The 22,663-nt window shown below is 36.2% G+C and overlaps 1 protein-coding gene across 4 annotated transcripts; it reads left to right on the forward strand.

The window, feature by feature from the left end:
* Nucleotides 1-2,062: 2,062 nt before the first annotated feature.
* Nucleotides 2,063-16,443, forward strand: LOC113856876 (chromatin-remodeling complex subunit ies6). Of its 4 annotated transcripts, none has more exons than XM_027488661.1 (4): nucleotides 2,063-2,216; nucleotides 2,861-3,043; nucleotides 3,906-3,973; nucleotides 16,221-16,443. In XM_027488661.1, exons 1-4 carry the CDS (start codon nucleotides 2,177-2,179, stop codon nucleotides 16,350-16,352), a joined length of 423 nt encoding a protein of 140 aa, XP_027344462.1. In that variant the 5' UTR covers nucleotides 2,063-2,176; the 3' UTR covers nucleotides 16,353-16,443. The 4 variants fall into 4 exon arrangements, with proteins under 4 accessions (XP_027344462.1, XP_027344463.1, XP_027344464.1 ...); XM_027488662.1 differs by having other exon boundaries at nucleotides 2,091-2,216; nucleotides 2,866-3,043; XM_027488663.1 differs by having other exon boundaries at nucleotides 2,109-2,216; nucleotides 2,819-3,043.
* Nucleotides 16,444-22,663: the final 6,220 nt, after the last annotated feature.

Consider the following 22,663-nt stretch of genomic DNA (forward strand, 5'->3'; position numbering starts at 1 on the left):
GTCCTAGGCCCCGGAACTCTGGCTGGGAGTCTCCACGTGATGCTCCTTTATCCTGACCTTCTCCTGAGGCTTATCTTGTTGGTTGAGCTAGATCGGTTGGTGGAGGGTCGAGTCCCCACCATACATGCGAAATGTAGGCTGGCTAGTGAAACTCCCAACAACTTCCGAACAATAGGATTGTTATGGATCCAGAGTCGCATAAGCATGAAAATAAGATTTTGCCAAACCAAGAGTTATCATTTGCATTAGTCATGCATCATGTAATTAGACTTGCATTTTGTTAGATTGTAAAAGTTACAATTCTATTAATGTGATGTATGCTCGTACTTACTTTGTTTTATTTCTTTTCTGAAAAATATTTACTTGACAATATATCTCACTCCTTTTCTTTGTTGAAATATGTTGTGGTGTTGGACATTTTATTTTAGTTGTCACAGATCTTGAGGATGACCTTTCTCCATCTTATTCTCCACATTGAGCTTAATTTGAAGAGGATCCTTCAGATACCAAGGAGATAGAAGAGGACCCTTTCAAGGAGTCTTGACCGATGTTTTGTTATTTCTTTTGTTGTTCGCTACTAAGGGACTCCTCTTGTTGTACGGTGGAGAATTCGATACTTTATATTTTATTTAGTAGCTTGGGTGTAATGTATTTTGTTTTGATACTCTGATGTTCGTGGATTGTGTTTTAAGATTCTTGGATAAATTGCAGTTACTTTTGATAATTATGGGATTATTTATATAACCAGGTTTATTTTATCAGTTATCTTCTGATTTTTATTTGGATGGAATTAAATAGGCAAAAAAATTGGTTCTTCAATGCATTTAGGTAATGAATGTGAACTCTGTGGATTCATCCCATAAGAGAGTTCTAGTTGAAGTGATAAACCACATGTTGTATCTCATATTATTAGTAATTGGCTCATGAGCAGGTGAAAAAGATTGGAGTCCACTTGTATAGTTATGTTAATACATGGTATGACTATATTATTCAAGTAGTGCTTACTAATGTTATGATTTTCTAAACTATGAGTAAATGAAGAAAACAAAATCTCATGAGTAATTATTAGTAATAAAAGTATGACATGAATCTTTATAAACTGTTGCTTATCAGGTGCATGAAGAATCAAGATCCATGCCGTGACTGCGTGTCACTTTAAATTATATCAGAAGCAAGTTTCTCAATACTCAAGAATGATAATGGTATCCATAAACCAGGTTAAATAATCCTATGCACACATGTTTCAAAAAAAAAAAATCTCATTTGGTTCAAGACTCTCAATAGCAATCTGTATATATTACACGTCAAGTTATTTAAAAGTAGTAGGATTGTCGGTCACGATCATTATCGCCGTTACATCTTGTATATTTAATAAACTGAGGTTCGAATCAAATAATATAATATTTAAATTTTAAATTATTATTATTATTATTATTATTATACGAAAGTCTCGATCATTATCACCATATCCCATTCCCAATTGCCAAAGTGAGGGCATAAACATTTTGCAGACTTCCACAAAGTACACATTTTTTTTTTAAATCACACTTTACAAAAGTTTCAATGAATAATATTTATTCATTTTTTTTTTTATAAAATCTAACGAGATCACGCATACACTTTCAAATCTAATTGACCAATATTTAATAGTATATTTAAGCATTTAATATAGTCAAATTTTCAGTAAAATCTATTAAAAAATTAAAACATCAAAATAAAAAATTAATAAAAATTTGGAGAATGTGTAGGTGAATCTATGGTAGTCTTTATGGTTACCATGGTTATTAACTTTTACATATATTACGAATCAAAATTCCTTCAAAAGAAAATAAAAAAATATATGAAAATTTTAAGATTTGTTCAAAGGTCGAATATTTAGGAAATATTTATTAAATAAATAAAAATTAATAATTTATTTTATCTTAATCCATCTAAATAATAATTTTTTACTCATTATTTTCTCTCTCTATTTTATCCCTAATCTACATATAACGTTAGAGTAAAATTCTTATAATCGTGGGATTTTAATTTGACTCTGAATTTTCACTTTCGGGTCTGGATCTTGACCCACGGGCTATGTTCCGGTGGATTTGACCGAACGCCGTTTTCGAACAGTGAGCGAGAGTCTAACACGACTTCTGTGTTACTTTCTTCTCATCTGCTCTTGTTCGAGTATATGCACCTGTTCTCCCCTTCTCTCCTCTGTTCTGTTCTTAGTGAGTTCTTATATGGATTTTGCATTACATTCCTTTGGAATAAGAATTATGATTTATAAGTTAGTTTAGGGTTTCTAATTTATGCCATTTTATATATGGATATATATGAATTTTGTAAAATCTTATTTTTCGATTTATGGTTTTATGATTTACAATTTTCACTCTCCTTTACTATTACAGTTAAAATCCCGATTTTAACTATCTTGATCTTGATACCTGTTTTGGACCAGTTTTCACATGGAAAAACCAGATTTCACTGGTTGAAAACGTAAACTCGTTTTTGAAGTGTCTCCAGTTTTGAACATAAACCGTTTTTAAAGTGGTTTGATTACTCAAAACCAGTTATAAAACCTAAACTGGTTCAGAACTAGTTCACCAAAAACTAAACTAGTTTGACATAAAGTAAAACTCGATAGCTTTTTAACACTGAACCCTATTACCGGTTTGTTTATAGGTTTGGTTTAGTTTTCTGTGCCATATCAAACCATGCCCTGGAAGGGTTGAGAGGAGAAATACCACTGCTGGTGATGTTTTTCTTTAAGCATCTTATGAATTAAGGTTTATTTGGTGCTATGATATTTCTTGTTATATGATTCAAATAGAAATCAATTACTGAAAAGTTTTTGCTTGCCATGTTGATGAAGGGCAGAAGATGGAGGCAGAGGTTGTGGAGGCAGAGCTGGTTTTGCCAAGCTGCCTCGGTTTTAAGAGGGTTCAAATGTATGAAAAATATCCTAAAGGTCAAGCCAGAGGCCGGCACTGGAAACATCTTAAACAGATTATTCAAGCTGAGAATTACCAGAATTACCCTCCTGATGAACCCAATTGTGAGCAATCACGTCCATTTCTATTGGTTCTTTCTGAGGAAATATATTTAGCTGCTTTATATATAGTTACTTCTTATACACACTGTATATAAAGCAGCTAAATAAATTTATTTAGCTGCTTTATATATAGTTACTTCTTTATGTGTCTGTGTGTATTTGGGATTCATGTTTCTTGAAAAATTTTACTCTGCTGAAGATTGGTAGGCTTTTTGGGAAGCAGTTGTGTTGTTTATTCAAATTGAGGTGAAACTCTCATAAATACAATGTGTTATTTGTTCTTTTCCTAAAATTTTGTTTTGAGAAATTATTTAGTTTTGGCCATATGTAGGGTCTACTAACTTTTCTGTTTTGGCCATAAATTTGAAAGAGAGTGGAGATCATTTTTATGGTTGTGGTAAGGTTGAGGAGGTTGGCCATGGGGAATTTGATGGGAGTAGAATGTGTGGATTTTCAAGGCAGATCTTTGCCCATGTATTTGTTGTGTGATAAAATTGTTATGGTTTCCCTTCAGTTCTCTGCAAATGAATGTTTTTGGCATATTGGGCTGTCTGTGTGCAATATGTACAAATATTGAGCAGACTTACTGCACTCTTGAGCATTTTTACTTACCCACTCCCCTCCCTCCCCTTTCTTTTTAGTGGTTATATTCTCTTCTCTCCCTCTCATACCTCTCTTTCCTCATCAATAATATTTCTTCAATTGTTGATGAAAAACAATGATTGAATTTTAATTGTTTAATCTCAGTTCATGAAGCAACTTTCTGCATTCCAATTCCTATTATTTGTGATTTTACTTGTTATATGTGCCATCATTGTACAAGAATTTTAGTTGTATATTTTCTTTTATTTGGATTGTCTTGTAGATGTCAATATTGAGTCACCCCCCTCTATGCATCCCTGCAAGAGAATTTGCGATATTACTGGCTTTGAGGTATGTTGTGATCTTTATTATGTTTCTCTAAATATGATCATTATGATAGGAGCTGGTGTCAATGATAAGTGAATCTTTGTTAAGAGAAAAGCCCACTTCCAGCGTTACTCCCTATGTGAAAGTAGAACAAGAAATCAGGAAAATGTACTCATAACTACCCTGGATATTCAAGAGACCAGGAAACTCAATGAGTGAATTATGATCATTCTCCCTCCGTTTTCTCTTTTCCTCCCTATTATTTATATACTGTCCCTTCTTTTTACTATTCTGTAATTAACTAATAGAAGCCCTCACTAACAGTCCCAGCCCAACAAACTAACTAACCAACTTCCAATTATTCTACTAACTGCTGTGAAGTTTACCTATCACATTATTAGTAGCCTATTACTCTGTTTGGAAAAAAATGTTTAGCAAAAGAGTTATGGTTTTAAAAGACAGAAAGTGCTTTACTTTGGTCAAAGTTTGCTAAGTTTCTATTTAAAGACTATTCTTGCCTGCTTTTACAGAACTTGTGAAACTTGTTATTTTCTATCCATTTGTCACTTGTTATACTTTAACATCTTATTTAGTCTGTTGACACTATTTGAATCTGTAATAATCACGCACTTCTTGCTTTGGTGCTAATATTTTTGTGCTTTCATCTTTTACGTAATGTAAAATTTTGGCTTACTTTGTGTTCTCTAAGCTTTGTGCTTAGACCTATTGATTTTCGACTTTGGTTGTCTGACAAATTACTCAATGCAAACTTTTCTACAGTTCCCTGTGTCCAACAGTAACAGTTGTTCATGGATACCCCTCTAAACAAATCATTCCCCCATATAACAAACGATTCTCTCTCTTTTGGCATAACTAACTAGCCAGCTCACCCTCTTTTCCACCCACATATCCCGTGCCTCTCTTTTTCTTTCTCACATAAACTACCCACTGTTTTGGGCCAGGTCTACTATCTTGCACTAGCAACTCATTAGGCCCAAATGCACGTTGGTCTCTAACATAAATCTAATGTTAACAGAAACCTAAGTACCTAATAGAGATCATGTGACAAACAGAATAATATCTGTTATCTGATAGGTCTGGTACAGAATACAGAAAAATAGTTCTTGAAATTTTATTGAGGAACCCTAATTTCATCATGTAGATATAGATTCAGAACTTAGGCAGAATCTGTACACCTAGTATTCCAGAGTTATTTGAGAGAACTCCACTCTCCTAACTTTGTCCTCAAGGTGAAAATTAGGGAAAACTTCTTGGATTGTGGTAGCAGATTCACAGCATGGTGTCAGGATGCATTGCTGGCTTGAGGATAGACACATGAAAAACAGGGTGTATTTGACTATGCTTAGGTAACTACAGCTTACATGCAACTTGGCCAATGCGATCCAAAATCTGAAAGGGCCCATAGAACCTAGGAGTCAGCTTAGTATTTGTTTTCTTAGCTACTGATCTCAAAATTTCAAGAAAACCCACTTTATAAACCACCTCTCGCCTATGTTTGTTGGCCTGCACCCGATTTTGATCCTGTGCCTTACACAGATTGCCTCTTAAATCCCTTAATATTTCATCTCATTGCTGTTGCATTTGATTTATGCTATCCACCTTGGATGGAATCGTAGAGCCCTTCCATAGCAAAGGAGGATTATGCCCGTATAAAGCTTTGAGAGGAGTCATCTTTGTAGCTGCACTATAATGTGTGTTAACCAGAACTCACCTAACTCAACCAATCCAGCCAGCTTTTTGGTTTCGACCCTGTCATGCAACGTTAATAAGTCTCCAAACAACGATTCACCACTTCCGTTTGACCATCCGTTTGAGGGTGGTAAGCCATACTAAAATTCAGTTTTGTGCTTGCTTGCTTGAATAATTCTTTCCATAAGGTACTAAGGGAAGGCTTGATCTCGGTCTAGAACAATAGTATAGGGAAATCCATGAAGTTTGACAATCTCATGCAAAAAGTTGGGCCACATCTGTAGCAGTGTAAGGGTGAGTGAAGGGCAGAAAATATGCATGTTTGGTGAGCCTGTCCACCACCACTAAGATATTGTCCTTCCCTCTAGCTTTGGGTAGTCCTCTAATGCAGGTTGTTCGAGCGGAGAGGGAAGGAAACAATAACAACCAAGACGGGGGCAATGGAGAAGGAGACGCATGGAGAAGAGAGGAGAGAGTAAGGCGGGTTGAAGTACCTTATTTTGGTGGAGAGGACCCTTATGGATGGGTGTACCGAGCCGAGAGATACTTTGAGATCAATGGCATACCAGAGGCGGAGAAGGTGGATACGGCGGTGGTTTGCTGGAAGGGAAAGCGCTTAACTGGTATCAATGGTGGGAGCCACGGGTTCCAACGTCTACGTGGCCCGTTTTCCGGCAAGCGCTGTTGGGTCGATTTCGATCATCGGTGTCAGAAAATCCTTATGAGGCATTGACGGGGCTAAAGCAGAGAGGGACTGTGGTTGAGTATAGGGAGCAGTTCGAGCTGTACTCAGCTCCACTGCGTTTTGCCGATGAAGAGTTCATGATTGGTGCGTTCCTCAACGATCTCAGGGAGGAGATCAAGGCGGAAGTGAGATTAAGGGATTCCGGCGACCTGAGCTCAGTCATGGAGTTCGCACAAAAGGTTGAAGAAAAGAATAATAGGACATTGGGTCTCTCTTATGGGTCAACGGGAAGAGCTGGTGGGTCAATGGGTATTAAAACAAATTGGGCCTTAAAAGATGGAGCCCAAGACACGACTAAAAGGAGTTGAGCTGGCAGAATTGAACCAGCTCCAATAGCTGGGTTAAGAAACCCAAACCAGCAAGGGAACCCTATCCAATTTAACGCAAACCTGACCCAAGGAACCAGAAATAATTCATGCGACTCGTTCGCAGCTGGTTTGAGCAGAAGGGGTCTAGGGTTCAAGAGACTTACCGAAGAGGAGGAGAGCGAAAAGCGAAGGCGAGGACTGTGTTTTCGTTGCGACGAGTGATTCTCACCTGGCCACATATGCCGCAATAAACAACTCCACATAATTCTTTTGGGAGAAAACGAGGAGGACCAAGGGGAGATTTCCATGGAGGACAGCGACGAAGAGGAGCTGAATCTCCAGTTGAACGCAAGCAGCATAGCGGGAATGACTTCCAAAAACTCGTTGAAGCTATGGGTGACAATTCTGGGTAAGAAAGTCATAGTTATGGTCGATTCCGGTGCGTCCCATAACTTTTTGTCCCCGGGGCTGGTGGAGGAGCTGAAAATACAAACCAAGGCTACAAAGAGCTATTTTGTGGAAGTAGGGGATGGCAAGAAGCTGGGAAGTCAGGGAGTTTGTCGGGGGGTTATTCTAGAACTGCCGAATATCCAAATAATCCAGGATTTTTTTCTATTTAATTTGGTGGGTGTTGACGTGGTTTTGGGGTATGAATGGCTGAAAAGCTTGGGAAAATTCAGTGCTGACTTGCGGCAGCACTTGATTGAAGTGCATCAGGATGGAAGAATCATAGAGAACAACAGCGTAGTCAAAATCGCGATCTTACTCGTAAGATCGGACGATTTCACGAGCTTTTGCAGCGCCTCCGATCCCGTTCCTGCCCTGCGACGCGATTTTTCAAGATCGTTGGGATCGCACGATCTTCCTCGTGAAATCGTGGAAGCGTGCGATCCTGGACGAGTTTGGTGGAGCCCCATATTCTTTAAAAAACCCGATTACCCGATTTGACCCGGCCTTTTTTTTTTACCCGACTTATTTAATCTTAGATGTTAGGGTTTTTTTTTTTCGTTCTTCCCTTTTCGCTGCCCCTTTCTCCACGACGCAGTGTTTTCTTCCTCAACACAGACGACGACGACCCAAAGTTTTCTTCCTCAACATTGCTGCCGACTGCGACCCAAAGTTCCTCAGCACCGTCGACCGCGACCCAAAGTCTTCTTCCTCAGTTCCCAACCCACACTCTCTTCTTCCTCAGCAAAGTGTTTCTTCCTCAGCATCCGACCCACACTCTCTTCTTCTTCAGCACACTTCCCTTCTTCCTTAGACTCACGACGCACATTTCTCTTCTTCTCCAATACAGCGAATCTGTTTTCCCCATTCTCTGTCCTGTTTGAAGATGTCTGCACGTGGAAAAAGTATACCTGCAATCCAGAGAGGGCAACCAGAAAGTAGGAGAGTGGTTGCAAGTCCTACCATTGGTCACACTTCTACTGGCTCAGTGAGCTGCTCTGTTGGTGCAGTTGTGGCCGGTTCTTTGCGAAAAAATGCTCCTGGAAAAAGGAGTGATGTGGCATGGCAACATGGATCATCTGTGGATGGAGATGCATGAAAAATTCAGTGTAACTATTGTCGAAAATTAATAACTGGTGGAGTTTACCGATTAAAACATCATCTGGCTAGAACACAAAAAGATGTGGGTGCTTGCTCTTCGGTTAGTGATGAAGTGAGGAGAGAAATGTGGCTCGTTGTGTCCTCCTTACAAGAGAAATTAATGAAGAAATCAAATAGCAAACTCAACGAACTTCTTGGAGAAGGTGATGGTGGGAGTGATTCTGGTGAAAAAAGAAAAGGGGGTGAAGTTGAGGGCAGTGAGAACATTTTCAAGAAGAGAGGAGTAAGTAATCAAGTCACTCTCAATAACATATTCAAAAAAAATTTGAGAGAGGAAGTGTGTCAAGATATTGCTTCTTTTTTTTACAACAATGCCATACCATTCAATGTGGCAAGGAGTGAAGAATTTCATAAGATGTTGGAATCGGTGACAAAATATGGGCTTGGATTCAAGCCACCTTCCTATCATGAAATCAGAGTTAAGTATTTGAAACATCATGTGAATTTGACCACGCAAGCTATTGAAGTACATAGAGAAGAATGGAGAAAAATAGGATGCACAATAATGACGGATGGCTGGACCGACAAGAAAAGGAGAACTATATTGAATTTTTTAGTTAATAGCCCTATGGGTACAGTATTTTTGACTTCAATTGATGCATCTCATATATCTAAAACAGCTAATAAATTGTTTAAAATGATGGATGACATTGTAGAGGAGGTTGGTGAAGAAAACGTGGTTCAAATTGTAACTGACAATGCAGCAAATTATAAGGTTGCGGGTGAATTGTTGATGGAGAAAAGGAAGAAATTGTATTGGACACCATGTGCTGCTCACTGCATAGATTTGATATTGGAAGATCTGGAGAAGAAGTTACCTATTCATCAAGAGACAATCTCAAAGGGGAAAAAAATTACGACTTATATTTATTCAAGGACTTCCCTAATTTCTTTATTGCAATTCTTCACAAAGGGAAGGGATTTGGTGAGACCAACCATGACTCGCTTTGCTACGTCTTATCTTACTTTGGGATGTCTTCAAGAGCATAAGGGAGCATTGGTTAGAATGTTCACATCTGATCAATGGAAGACTAGCCGGTTTGCTAAATCAACAGACGGAAAGTTTGTTGAAGATGTGATTATGGATAAAACTTTTTGGAAAGGTGTTGTTGTTTGCTTAAGAGGTGCATATCCTATAATCAAAGTTCTTCATTTGGTTGATTCGGATGAGATTCCAGCTATGGGATTCCTTTATGAGGAAATGGACCGAGCTAAAGAGAAGATAGCAAAGGCCTTCAATGAGGGTAAAAGAAGGTAAATAAATTATTAAATTTAATTAAAAATTTTAGTTATTTTTTTTTGAAAATTAATTTAATTTTTTTCATATATTAGTTATCTCCCTCTATGGAATGTCATTGATGAAAGATGGGACAATCAACTCCATAGGCCATTGCATGCTGCAGCTTATTACCTCAACCCTTTTTTACACTACAGTCCTAGTTTTAAAGTAGATTTTGAAGTTAAACGTGGATTATATGATTGTATAGAAAGGATGGTAGAAAATGATGAAGAAATGACTAAAATTGATGCTCAACTTGAAGATTTCAAGGCAAAAAAGAAATTTTTTGGTGGCAAGGCAGCCCTAAATGCACTTAAAACTAATATCAAAACTCCAGCACAATGGTGGGAATCTTATGGAGATGGACATCCAGAGCTTCAAAGATTTTCTATTCGTATATTGAGCTTGACATGTAGCTCCTCTGGATGTGAGTGTAATTGGAGTGCTTTTGAGATGGTAAGATTTTAAAACTATGATAAATTACATTCTTTTTCTTTACCTATTAAAAACTAGCAAATAATCAATTGTATTTATATATTTTTTAGGTCCACACAAAGAGACGAAATCGTTTGAAACAACAAACTATGAATGATGTTTATGTGATGGCTAACTCAAAATTGGCCAAGAAAAAGACATCCAGAAAAGCTATGGAGTTTTAATCTTGATGATCTTTCATCTGATGATGAATGGATTATGGCCAATGAAAGTTCATCCAATGGTGATGATTTAGAAGTTGATGACTTATTGGACTTGGATTTGAATCCAAATGAACACTTGGGTCAAGTTGGAAATGATTCCAATGATGTTGATGATGATCCTATAAATTTAGATGATTTAGAGATTCCTCCTTTTGATGATGATCTTGATGGAGTTGGAGATGAAGAAAATGAAGACCTAAGAGAAGATGATTATTATGATCAAAACTTGAATGATTTGTTAGAGTAAAAAATACCAATGTTGGACACTTCGACGAGTTTGTTTTTACTTTAGTACTATTGAGTTTTATGTGTAATTTGACTTGAGAATATATTTATTGTCATTAATGTTTGAGTTGTGATTGTCTTTTATGAATTTAATACTATTGGTTCCTTATTTATCTTCTTTTTTGTATGCATTTGTATGTTTAAATATAGTTTTATACATTAGGTAGGATCTTACGATCCACTCTACGATCCTACGAGTTACGTGTTTTCCTTTTCCTTCCGATCCTAAGTAGGATCTCGATTTTGACTACCTTGGAGAACAAGGGGGACGTGGGGTTGTCAAGAACTGTGGCCTCACTCAAGGCCATAAGAAAGGAGTTGAGGGGCGAAGTAGAGGCTTACTACGTTGAATTGGGCATGATGGCAGTGGACTGCACTGAAGTGCCCACTCCGATTTCGGATACTGCACCTGAGGCTTTGAGGGAGTTATTAAGGGAGTTTGGAGAATTGTTCAACGAAGGAACTTCCCTCCCACCTGCGAGGGAATATGATCATGCCATAGTCTTGAAGGAAGGAGCTACAATTCCTAATATTCGGCTTTATCGACATCTGCATCATCACAAGGAGGAAATTGAAAAATTTGTGAAGGGCATGCTTGCAGTAGGAATGATCAGGCCGAGCACTAGTCCCTACTCTAGTCCTCTGATTCTAGTGAAAAAGAAAGATGGGAGTTGGCATTTTTACGTGGACTATCGTGCTCTCAATAACATCACTGTTCCTAACAAATTCCCAATCCCAGTCATTGAGGAGCTTTTGGATGAGTTAGGAGGGGCAGCCATCTTTTCCAAATTGGACTTAAAATCCGGCTACCATCAGATACGTATAAGACCAGAGGATATTCCCAAAACTGCGTTCCGGACACATGAGGGGCACTACGAGTATGTAGTAATGCCCTTCGGCCTAACCAATGCTCCTTCAACCTTCCAAGCATTGATGAATCAGGTTTTTAAGTTGTATTTACGCAAATTTGTGTTAGTGTTTTTTTATGACATTCTAGTTTATAGTGCAGATTATGCCTCGCACATTGGTCATTTGCGCTTGGTTCTTCAACAACTGAGAAGTCAGGAATTGTGGGTTAATGGTAAGAAGTGCAGCTTTGGAGAATCCCAGTTAGAATATCTGGGGCATGTAATCTCCTCCACTGGAATCTCTGCTGATCCCGCCAAGGTCTCTGCCATGACTCAGTGGCCTGAACCTAAAGACATTCGAAGTTTGAGGGGCTTTTTGGGCCTAACGGGGTACTATCGCCGATTCGTACGCAACTATGGAATTATTGCAAGACCCCTAACACAATTACTAAAGAAAAACAGTTTCAAATGGTCAGGGGAAGCACAAGCGGCGTTTGAAAAGCTCAAAAGGGAAATAGAGGTGTTGCCTACCTTAGCAATGCCGAATTTTGAATTACCATTTGTGGTTGAAACGGATGCCTCATGACATGGTTTAGGTGCAGTCCTAATGCAACAAGGCTGACCCTTAGCCTTTATTAGTCAAGCTCTATCGGACCGAAACAAGGTGAAATCGGTGTATGAACAAGAATTAATGGCAATTGTGTTTGCTTTCCAAAAGTGGCGGCAATACTTGTTGGGTCATCGCTTCATTATTCGGACCGATCAAAAGAGTCTCAAGTTTTTATTGGAGCAACGTGTGTTGGTGGGAGAGCAGCTGAAATGGGTGGCCAAATTAATGGGCTTTGACTTCGAAATTCAGTACAAACCGGGGCTGGAGAACAAGGCAGCTGATGCGTTGTCCCGAGTCATGACTTGTAAAGCCATATCCATGATAACCAACTCTGATTTAGCAGAATTGGCTGAGGAAGTTCTGAGAGATGAGCAATTAAGGGAAATCATGCAGCAGATAGTGACAAATCCTATTTCCCATCCTCATTATTTTGTCTCGTTAGGGTGTTTATGGTATAAGCAAAGGCTGGTTCTGCCTAAGAATTCTACCCGAATCCCACTGTTGTTGTTAGAATTCCATGCTTCTCCCTAGGGTGGTCATTCGGGAGTAACAAGGACCTATAAGCGGTTAGCTATGATATTCTATTGGGCTGGGATGAAACAAGATGTAGAAAGGTTTGTAGCTGAATGTCAAGTGTGCCAAAAGAATAAGCATGAGACGCTAAAGCCAGCAGGGCTCCTACAACCTCTGCCAATTCTAGAGCATGTATGGGAAGACATTACAATGGATTTTATTGGGGGATTACCCAAGACCAGGACAGCAGACAACATCATGGTGGTAGTGGACAGGTTGAGCAAATATGCTCATTTCATTCCTTTACTTCATCCCTATTCCTCTAAGGACGTAGCTGCTGTGTTTGTGAGGGAGTTTGTGCGTTTACATGGATTCCCCAGCTCCATTGTGTCTGACAGGGACAGAATTTTTATTAGTTCATTTTGGAAGGAGCTTTTTTGTCTCTCAGGAACAAGGCTAAAACTCAGCTCCGCATACCATCCCCAAACGGATGGCCAAACCGAAGTGACAAATCGCACCATTGAGGCTTACTTGAGGTGTTTTGTTAATGATCACCCCGGTCAATGGGTGAAGTGGCTACCATGGGGGGAGTTTTGGTTTAATTCCTCTTTCAATGCATCCATCAAAATGACCCCCTTTAAAGCACTATATGGGCGGGACCCTCCTCTGATTATTCCCTACTACAAAGATAGTACAATTGTGGCTGAAGTAGACCATTTACTACAAAACCGGGACAGTATCATAGACAAGCTCAAACAACACTTAATTAATGCTCAGCTGAGGATGAAGGAGCAGGCTGATAGGGGACGCCGAGAGGTGGAATTTCAGATTGGGGATATGGTTTATCTGAAGGCTCGTCTTTACAAATTAAAGACATTGGCCAAAAAGATCAATGAGAAGCTAAGTCCAAGGTTTTATGGTCCATTTCGAGTGGAAGAAAGAATAGGAGCTGTTGCCTACAGATTGTTGCTGCCAGAATCAGCGCCTCTGCACCCCATTTTTCATGTGTCACAGCTCAAGAAGGCCCCTCCTACTAGTCAAGCTAGCCAAGCTTTGCCACCGTTTTTGACTGAGGAGCTGGAACTGCAAGTGGAGCCAGAAGAGGTGCTGGACGCACGCAAATTGTTGAATGGACACTGGGAAGTCCTAATTAAATGGAGGAGTTTACCTAAGGAAGAAAGCACTTGGGAGGAGGTTGATATGCTTCAAGCTGTATTTCCCCATTTCAACCTTGAGGACAAGGTTTGCCTTGATGGAGGGGGTATTGTTGGGTCTAGGCCAATTGGGCCTCCACTCAAGACATATCAAAGGAGAAAGGGTAAAATGGGAAGGGTGGATCAAGAAGCCGTTATGCGAGATTCTAACTGACCAACAAAATTAGCATAGGTGGCAAGGGAGGTGCGGGGGGGAAATATAAGGAGAATGAATAGATGACAAAAGGGAGGATTTGGCTGGGAGGTCATTTGGTGGTGGTTAATGCAGTAGGAGGGTCTTTAGTTAATTGTTGTATTCTGTTTTCCATTGTTATAGTTCCTTGACTCTGTTTTTCTATTATAGCAGTTGTAATTCCAGGGATACTCCCTGTGTGAGCCCTTTAATTTCAATCGAATACTCAGTTCCTAACAGCATCTTTTCTTGCATTTCTTCATCCGATAATCTTAAATGCAGCACCCCTATTTTGAGTTCCCCCCATGTTGTTACTGCCTCTGCTGCTGAAAGTTTTAGATCTCCCCCTTTTCTTTTAGTACTAGCAACTACTAAGGTTGGGTACTATTGAGAGAAAACAAGAAGGCATGAGAGGAATTCTGTGTGTCTCTACTACACCATGGGATGTATATTTATATTAATAAAGAGAATCATAATCATAGCTGCAAAATTAAGGACAAATATACAGTTATCTAATTCCTATAATTATATGAATACTATTTTTCTAAATAATATATTTAAATATATATTTAATAGATACTACTTCCCTAAATAATATATTTACATATATTTAACCAGTACCCTACTTCTCTAGAATAACTTCTAGTTGCAGAAAAAGGTCTGCACAGGCTAGGAGGTCTGCTTCTTGTTTGCGTCCCTATTTTCTTTCACCATTTGAGCCTTTGTCATCAAATCTGTCAAGTTGTTTGGTTCATGTAGTTTCACCTCTACCTTAATGTCATCTTTTAATCCATTCAAAAATATCCCCACCAAATAATTGTGTTCCATCCCTTTCAAGAACCCTATATTAACTCAAAATTGTTCAATATATTCCTCCAGTGCCCCTTTGTGTCAGCCTGAGCAGAATTTCGAGTGGGCTTTTTTTTATATTAGGTTGGAACCATAATAGTCCATCACAAATAGTGGGGCAGAGTGGCCGACTCCAAAAATGCTATAGTGAGATAGTGGGATGACTGCTATTTTAGGTTTTTTAAATAGCGTCTGCGAAGGTTGTGATTCTCCCTATTTTTTGTTGTGATTTGTGGGCGTGACGACTGCTCCTCTGAAACACGATTGGGTCTCCATAGTGGCGCCCTGCTGCTCTGCCGCGATAGCGGCCACTATTACCTACTGTGGTTGGAATCACCTTACCCCAGCTACCTTGAATGATTCCCACATTGGATTAGGGTTGCAAGATTCCCACCATTGAAACCAATTCAGAACCTTTACCTCCAAGGCTACCATTATAGCTTGCATCTGGTCTTGCTCTGATACTCCCTTCAAATGGAAGTAACTCCCCAATCTGTTTGAGCCAACAAGAGCTGTGATCTTGTTGCTGTTGTCCATTCTCCGACCCCCTATTCAACTCAACATCATCCTTATCAACTTTGCCAACATTTTTTTTTGTCCTAGAGACAATCTCCCAACTAAATCAGTAAGGTTCTTGATCATGTCTTCCATTTGTTGGAAACACTCATGCTGTACATTTTCTTAATTCTCTCTTTCTCGATTTGCCTCCTTTACTGTTCTTTCCAATATCCAACCTTGATTCCATCCTTGTATTTACCATTGATGCTGCACCACAGTACTAAGATCGATGCTTTGGTACCAGTTGATAGGACTGGTATAGAATACAGAAAAATAGTTCTTGAAATTTTTTGGGAGAACCCTAATTCCCAAATCAATATCATGTAGATAGAGATTTGGAACTTAGGCAGAATCTGTACATTTAGTATTCCAGAGTTATTTGAGACAACTCCACTATCCTAACCTTTCCCAATTATCAATTACAAAAAACATATCCTACACTAATTTTGTCACATGCTATTTATATAGAAACTTCATACAAAAAATTACAAATTGTCTCTACAAAAAACATATCCTACCGCCTATTCCCTTCCATTTCTTCCTATGGTATACCTTTCTGAACCTATCATTGTCGCTATAACCTGATTGAATCACACCGCTTTAAATTGATTTAGTAGTTGTTTAAGTACTTAGTTTGGCCGCTTGTCCAATTAAGCAGCATGTTATTACGCAGGCTTAATTAATATAGCATAATCTTGTCGATTGGAGTGACTGCATGTTAAAACAAAATTTTATTGATATATATTGCTTGGTGTGAAATGCGTTCTTGCCTGTTTAATTAATTTTGAATTATGACGACAACGATTATTATTATTGTTTAGTATAACATGCCATTAGAACTTACTCCGGATTAATTAATGAGTTTATGCTGCAGGCACCTTACTACGATCCTAGGACTAATCTCCGGTATGCAAATGCTGATGTTTTCAAAATTATCCGATCACTTCCTAATGAGTATGTTCAAAGATACCTAGCTCTGAGGAATGCTGCAATCGTTCTTAAATAGTGCTGTCACTATCTCGACTTCTGAGACACCTTAATCTTTATGTTTTGTTCTATCAATTTTTGTATTAAATGTTTTAGGATGTGAAATAGATTTGCTCTTAGACCATTATTAGCTTGTGTAGTGCCACTCCCTGTGGCCAACTTGGTTGTGTCTGATTATTTGTTAATTACAGTACATGTTCTGATAAATAACATTGCATGAACAAAAATGAAGAATCCCATGCTATTTTGAGGAAAATTGAAACAACGTCACCTCAATTGCATGAATACTAGTCTCGCATCGCGTGCTTATCCGTTGGGGTGATGTCTAAGTTGGACTCTGCAAAATTTGGGTCTTTTATTGTCTCTTTTAACATGGACCGATGGATATAAAATTATAATTTATTGGCTGAGATGTTCGATTTTAACCTATGGAATCGGTAACAGTAACAATTTTGTCAAAATAATAAAATAATCCTTGTATAATAATTATTATTGCAAGAAGATCCCTATGAATCTCAATGCTCAAGTAATTTGAATTCTATCAGAAAGTAAGATTTTCGTAGACTAATGTTGAGATGGAAACTATAGTGACAGTAGATGTCTTTTTTGTTTTTTGGGTATGATGTCTGAATAGATCAAGCTGAAGCTTCTTACTCCCAAATCTCCTGCCACCAAAACATTGGATAAGTTATTGTTGATCGTAGAAGGAGAAAAAGAGTAAAGTAATGGAAATCATTTACATAAGTTAAAATCAACGTGGGTACTACATGTTTTGAAGTTGATTGAAAAATTTTATTATAAAAAGGAGTAGAAACTAATAGGAGAAGTTTGTAATTTTTATATTCTAATGTCATATAAGTAAGCAGGCAGTTTATATTCATAATCGTTAACATTTTAGCTTTTAATTATGTGTCTACACTTATTACAATTGTTATTAATTGTATAAACAAATCAATTCGCTTGGCAGAGCCAAGAGTTGCTAACAAAATCATGGAGGGAGTTCGGAGATTCATTGTGCCTGGGCCATCACCCTCAACGAACCTAGTAGAAACAACCTTTGGCAGAAATAGATGAACATTCTACAATTAAAGTTGGTCTTTATGAAAGTAAGGATTATGAAGAAAAGTATGTAACCTCCAAAAAAGTTGAGCTCCTTTTGCTCTTTTTGCCTCTAACTAAAAGTATTGTTTTTAACTCATTTAAACGAAGTGATAAATAGCAATAATTTTAAATTTAGGCCGATCATTAAACTGACGAAGGCATTCATAGTATATTAATTTAATTTTGGTTAAACTTAAGTCATATAAGTAAAAATAAAACATATTTTTTTAATATTATATAATACATTAAAAAATAAATGAGTATATAATTTTAAAAAGTTAGTTAAAATTTTAAAATAACATAAAATGATCATATTACATATTTTATGAGATCAAAAATCATAATAAATAGTTAATAATGATAATAATAAAATATATCAATATCATGTAAATTTATTTGTTTTACAACTATTTTATATTTTTTTAACAAAATAAAAAAAAATTGTATGTTGGCTGGTTCAAATTAGTTTTCTGTCCTGGTTCTTTTTTTAGTTTTGACCGATTTTTTGTTACTTTTTTACTAGTTTGATCTTTTATTGTTGACTAAATTCTATTTTGGTTTGTGGGATAGTAAGTGGCTAACAATTTAGTCCCTAAAATATTTAAAATATTATATTAGTTTGTAATTTCTATCTTTGTCAAACATTTTAGTCCTTAGACACATATTATCCATAGACAATAATAGAATGCTAATATTTCATATTAAGTGACATGTATCATTAATTGTGTGACAAAAAATGACGTTGTATTTAATATAATATATATTTTTATTTTATTTTAGTTCTTAAGATTAGCATCTATTAAGCATTTTAGCTCTTAGTCTTTACAATTTTCATTATCCATCATTCTACTTCATTCTTACTATTAGTGGAAACCACCATTTGTATTTTCTATTGGCACTTTTCCACGCTTCTCCCCCAAGATAATGTAGTTATTGATCCATGGTCGTACGGAGTCAAAATAATAAAAACTTAATTACTATAGCACGAGGCAAGCAATTAAAGTCGTCTCTCAAGTATCATCAAAGAAATTTATCAAATAAAAATTTAAACAGGAGAATTTAACAAAATCAATAGAGTAAAATTTAAAACGAGATGAGGTAATCAATTAATTAGATTAAAATTATGAACGCAATTAACTTGAAGAAAAAAATAGATTAAGAATTATCAATCCATAGAATCTCAAATGCATGTAATTCCAATTATCACGGTATCTAAAAATTTTAATCCAAATTTAAAAAATTACTGAATCTAATTATTAATTCAATCAAATAACCTAGTTGAACCAGATAACAAATTAAATCAAATTATCATTTAACCTAATTCAAATTTACTTATCAAATCAAAATATCAATTGAATCCTAATTTGAATTTTAGCCCATAGAAAAGTTAGTCATAATCACAATTTACAAATCTGAGATTGGAGAAAAAGAGAACAAACTCAAAACAATTAGTTCAAAACTCAAATCAAATTTACACCATTTAAATTTCGCAGATTGGATGAGAGGTTTATCCTTCCATCGGAACACTTAACCCAAGCGAAATTAGAGGACGATGTGAAAAATTGAGAGAAGGTAAAATAAGGATTCTTATTAAAAGGTAAATCTCAAAAACTCAAAATATCAAATTTTCACACCTATTTTTTCTTATTAGTTTATTTATAGGTTTTGATTAGGGTAAACTAAATGGCTAAAATTTGAACCTTAATTATATCTAAAAGCCCAAATACAAATATTTAATAAAAAAGATCCAAATGCAATCCTATATACAAGATTAAGCAAATCTGTCCCAACTTAAAAATTTCATAGAAAATAAAAAACAACCTCAAATCTAGTAATCCATATATGCATTTTGAAGCCCTGAATGTGTAAAATCCAATGCAACTAGAATCAGGCAAAAACAATATATGTAGAAAAAGTTATGGTCAAAAGAGTAGTTAGAGGTTAGAATAATTGAAAATATGAAATTAAAACATTTATTTATAATAAGCCCAATTTATTCAATAACTTAGGAATTGGTAAAAACTCTGAAAATAAAGCATATGAAAGTGTTTAGAAATAAAATAAAACTATAAATGTAAACATAAAATATGTTAGATCAGTTACCAATTAGGATCTTAGGCATGCATGTTAATGTTGGAAACTCCGAATGAAAAAACTTGAGTTTAGATAATCACCTCTAATGAGTTTAGGTGTAGGCCCAGATAGAGGGGAGAAAGAGGTGAGGGTGAAGGTGTTGGAGTTTTGGGATTTTCAAGGGCCGAAGTGTTTAGTAAAAACTCCCGAGAGGAGCACCTACAAAAGACCTTGGATTTTCTCTTCCTCTTCATTCTCATTCAACCATATAATCACAAGCTCTTTCAATTTTTCAAATTTGCCCACAAATTTTCTACATTATCAACACCATCTACCAATCAAACCTTAGAACCATGCTTTCATCCTTATCCTTCAATGCCGCCATAATCCCATTCTGCAACACCATAATTGAAACTCTCTTTGACACAATCTATGGTCTCTTCATGTGTGAAGGTGACATACCCATTAACCTATGCAAACAATGCATCCTAAACACAACCCACAGGGTTAGGAAAAAGAAGATCCATGTAACATCCTAATTTTTAAAAAGTTTTAGAAGCTGCTTATTTAATTTATACAAGCTCAACATAATGTATAAAATTTTTGTATATGGCAAATATTGTAAGTATAGATAGATAAAAAAATCTATTTGTGAATGAGGTTGTTTACAAGGTCTGCCAACCTGATAAACACGTTGCAATAGTATCAAACAAACTAGATTTTCTTAAAAATTTTGCAATACAAGGAGTAAACCTAGGTCATCTCACAAGGACATAAGATAAATTATGTTTCTGGTTCCATCATGCGATTTCAGATTAGCTTAGAGAATGATTGTTTTGAATTAAATTGTAAACAACAGAAAAGAAAAGAACAAGGAATAATTATAGCGAAACAAAATATGAAATTCAACCAAATCAAGATCTCAATCACTACAACATGTTACACGAATATAATTCCAACGAATTTCCAATCAACACTAATTCAATACGACATTAATAACCCAAAATCTAAATCTAGATTATGAATTTCATCAAAACAAGAACTGCAATCGCAAATCCAATGCTCTAACAAAATTCAGAACAATTGATTTATTGAATTAGGTGAATTCATTTATTTCAAATCTGAAATTCTCATTCTCTTTTTTAGAATGCAAACAAAAAATCAATATCATGAAAAACGTAATTATCCTAATCAGAAAAGAGGAGGAAAAGCGCGAATTCGATAGAACCTAACCTGAAACTCAAACGCAATGTTGTTCTTGAAACCTTGAACCGATTGATGGATTAGCCTTGCTTCATGATCATGTTTGCTTCGGCCAAAACCAGAAAATATGAAAAGATGGAAGGTAGAGAGACGAAAATAAAGGAAAGAATTTAAAATAAAGACTTGTAATTCTAAAAATATTGCGGGAAAAGAAAAACAAGGATTCGTACATAGAGTCATAACTTCTATTTAAAGATAAAATAATTGGGTTTAATTAAGGCCCAACTCCCTAATGAGTTTCCTAAACACCTAACTAAGTAAAAGACATAATAATTAGGCTTAATTAAGACCCAACTCCCTAACTAAGTAAAATCAACAATACAATCAAATTCTGAAAATTTTAGTGCAGGGCCGCAACATTGTGATGCAATTTTGGACTTGAAGATACTCGAACTGGGCTTTTCTCACAACAGAGAAGTTGTAGATATCTGTCTTATCTTTTCAGGGACACCAATTTTGTCCAATTCCGAGTAGTGTAGCTCCAGATATGTTCTTTGCAAGAAACTGTGTTAAAATAAGAAATTATGGCGGGAATTAAGAAAAATTTATATTTAAATCCTAAATTACTTACTAACACAAATCTAAACTAACACATCAAAATAATGTACTAATGAAGCACAATTAAACCAAAAACATGGAGAGAAAGATGTACTAAAATATGACTATCAAATACCCCCACACTTAATCCTTTGCACTCTGGATCAAAACTTTCTAATGAATTTCCAATGCAAAGAATAAAGAAAGAGAACAAACATTTCTAGAATCAAGGCAACAAACAATCAATGAGACACAAATGACATTAAAAGTAAGCAAGAAGGCAAGTTAAAATAAAGACAGATTCAAAAATGATAGAACCTCACAGATAGTGTATAGCTCTCAACTCTCAAATATTTTCAGCTAGTATTTACGCTCAACACAACATGAAAACTAGCACAATCAAGCTTTGACAAGCTTCTAATTTCCACAACTTGAAACACATGCTATTAAAGATCAAAAGGACTTTTATTTAGCTTGTAATGTGGCAAGGTAAAGGTTAGATGGAAAAGACATTTAGGCTTAAACAACCAAAGAGAAAAGAGGGGCAATGGGGAATAAGTTTAAATAAGCAAAAAGATTACTCCTAGAAAAATCTCCTAACCCCAATGGTTTTCCACATATATATATTTTTTATATATATATACTTTTTTTTTCTTTTGCTTGCTTTTCTTTCTTTCTTTCTTTCTTCTTCTTCTTCTTTTTTTTTTTTTTTAATACCAAACAACTCAATATCCACAATATAGAAGTATTTCCTAGAGGCACCCCCACACTTATTAAAGACTCATTCCCAAAATAATTACAAAGCTCCTATAATCCCTAAGGTTATAGAACATCATGGTTTTTCACTATATGGCATATAATGAGCTAAAATCAAGGAAGGGTTATAAAGGCTCAAAGGGTGTAAATAAGAGGAATCAATGTGAGGTAAGTCAATTTGGCAAAGTAGCTACAATTTGAAGAAAGGCCTAAATCATATCAATAATGCATGTGACAAGAAGCTTCAGAAAGATACAAGGCAAAACCAAAGGTAATCTAGCAACATGAGTGAAATCACACAAGAAAGAAGTAAAATATGCTCAAAATTCTCACAAGGTTTATATTCTATCATTAATGAATCAAACTCAAAATTTTCAAGCAACTTGCTCAACTAAAAATGTAAAAATGACTCATATCAAGTATTGCAACCTATCAACTAAAAATGGTGTAACAACTTTCACAATTCCTACATCTAGAAATTAAAAAGAAAGGATGAAAACTCCAACAAAACATCATCAAACCAGAAAAATAGAAGTACAAACTGCAGAATTTGAAAAACAGCAGAAAACGAAAAAAATGGAAAACAAAAAACTGCAGAAA

Source organism: Abrus precatorius, unplaced genomic scaffold (assembly GCF_003935025.1).
Source record: "Abrus precatorius isolate BTA unplaced genomic scaffold, Abrus_2018 Scaffold12, whole genome shotgun sequence".
Lineage (NCBI taxonomy): Eukaryota > Viridiplantae > Streptophyta > Magnoliopsida > Fabales > Fabaceae > Abrus > Abrus precatorius.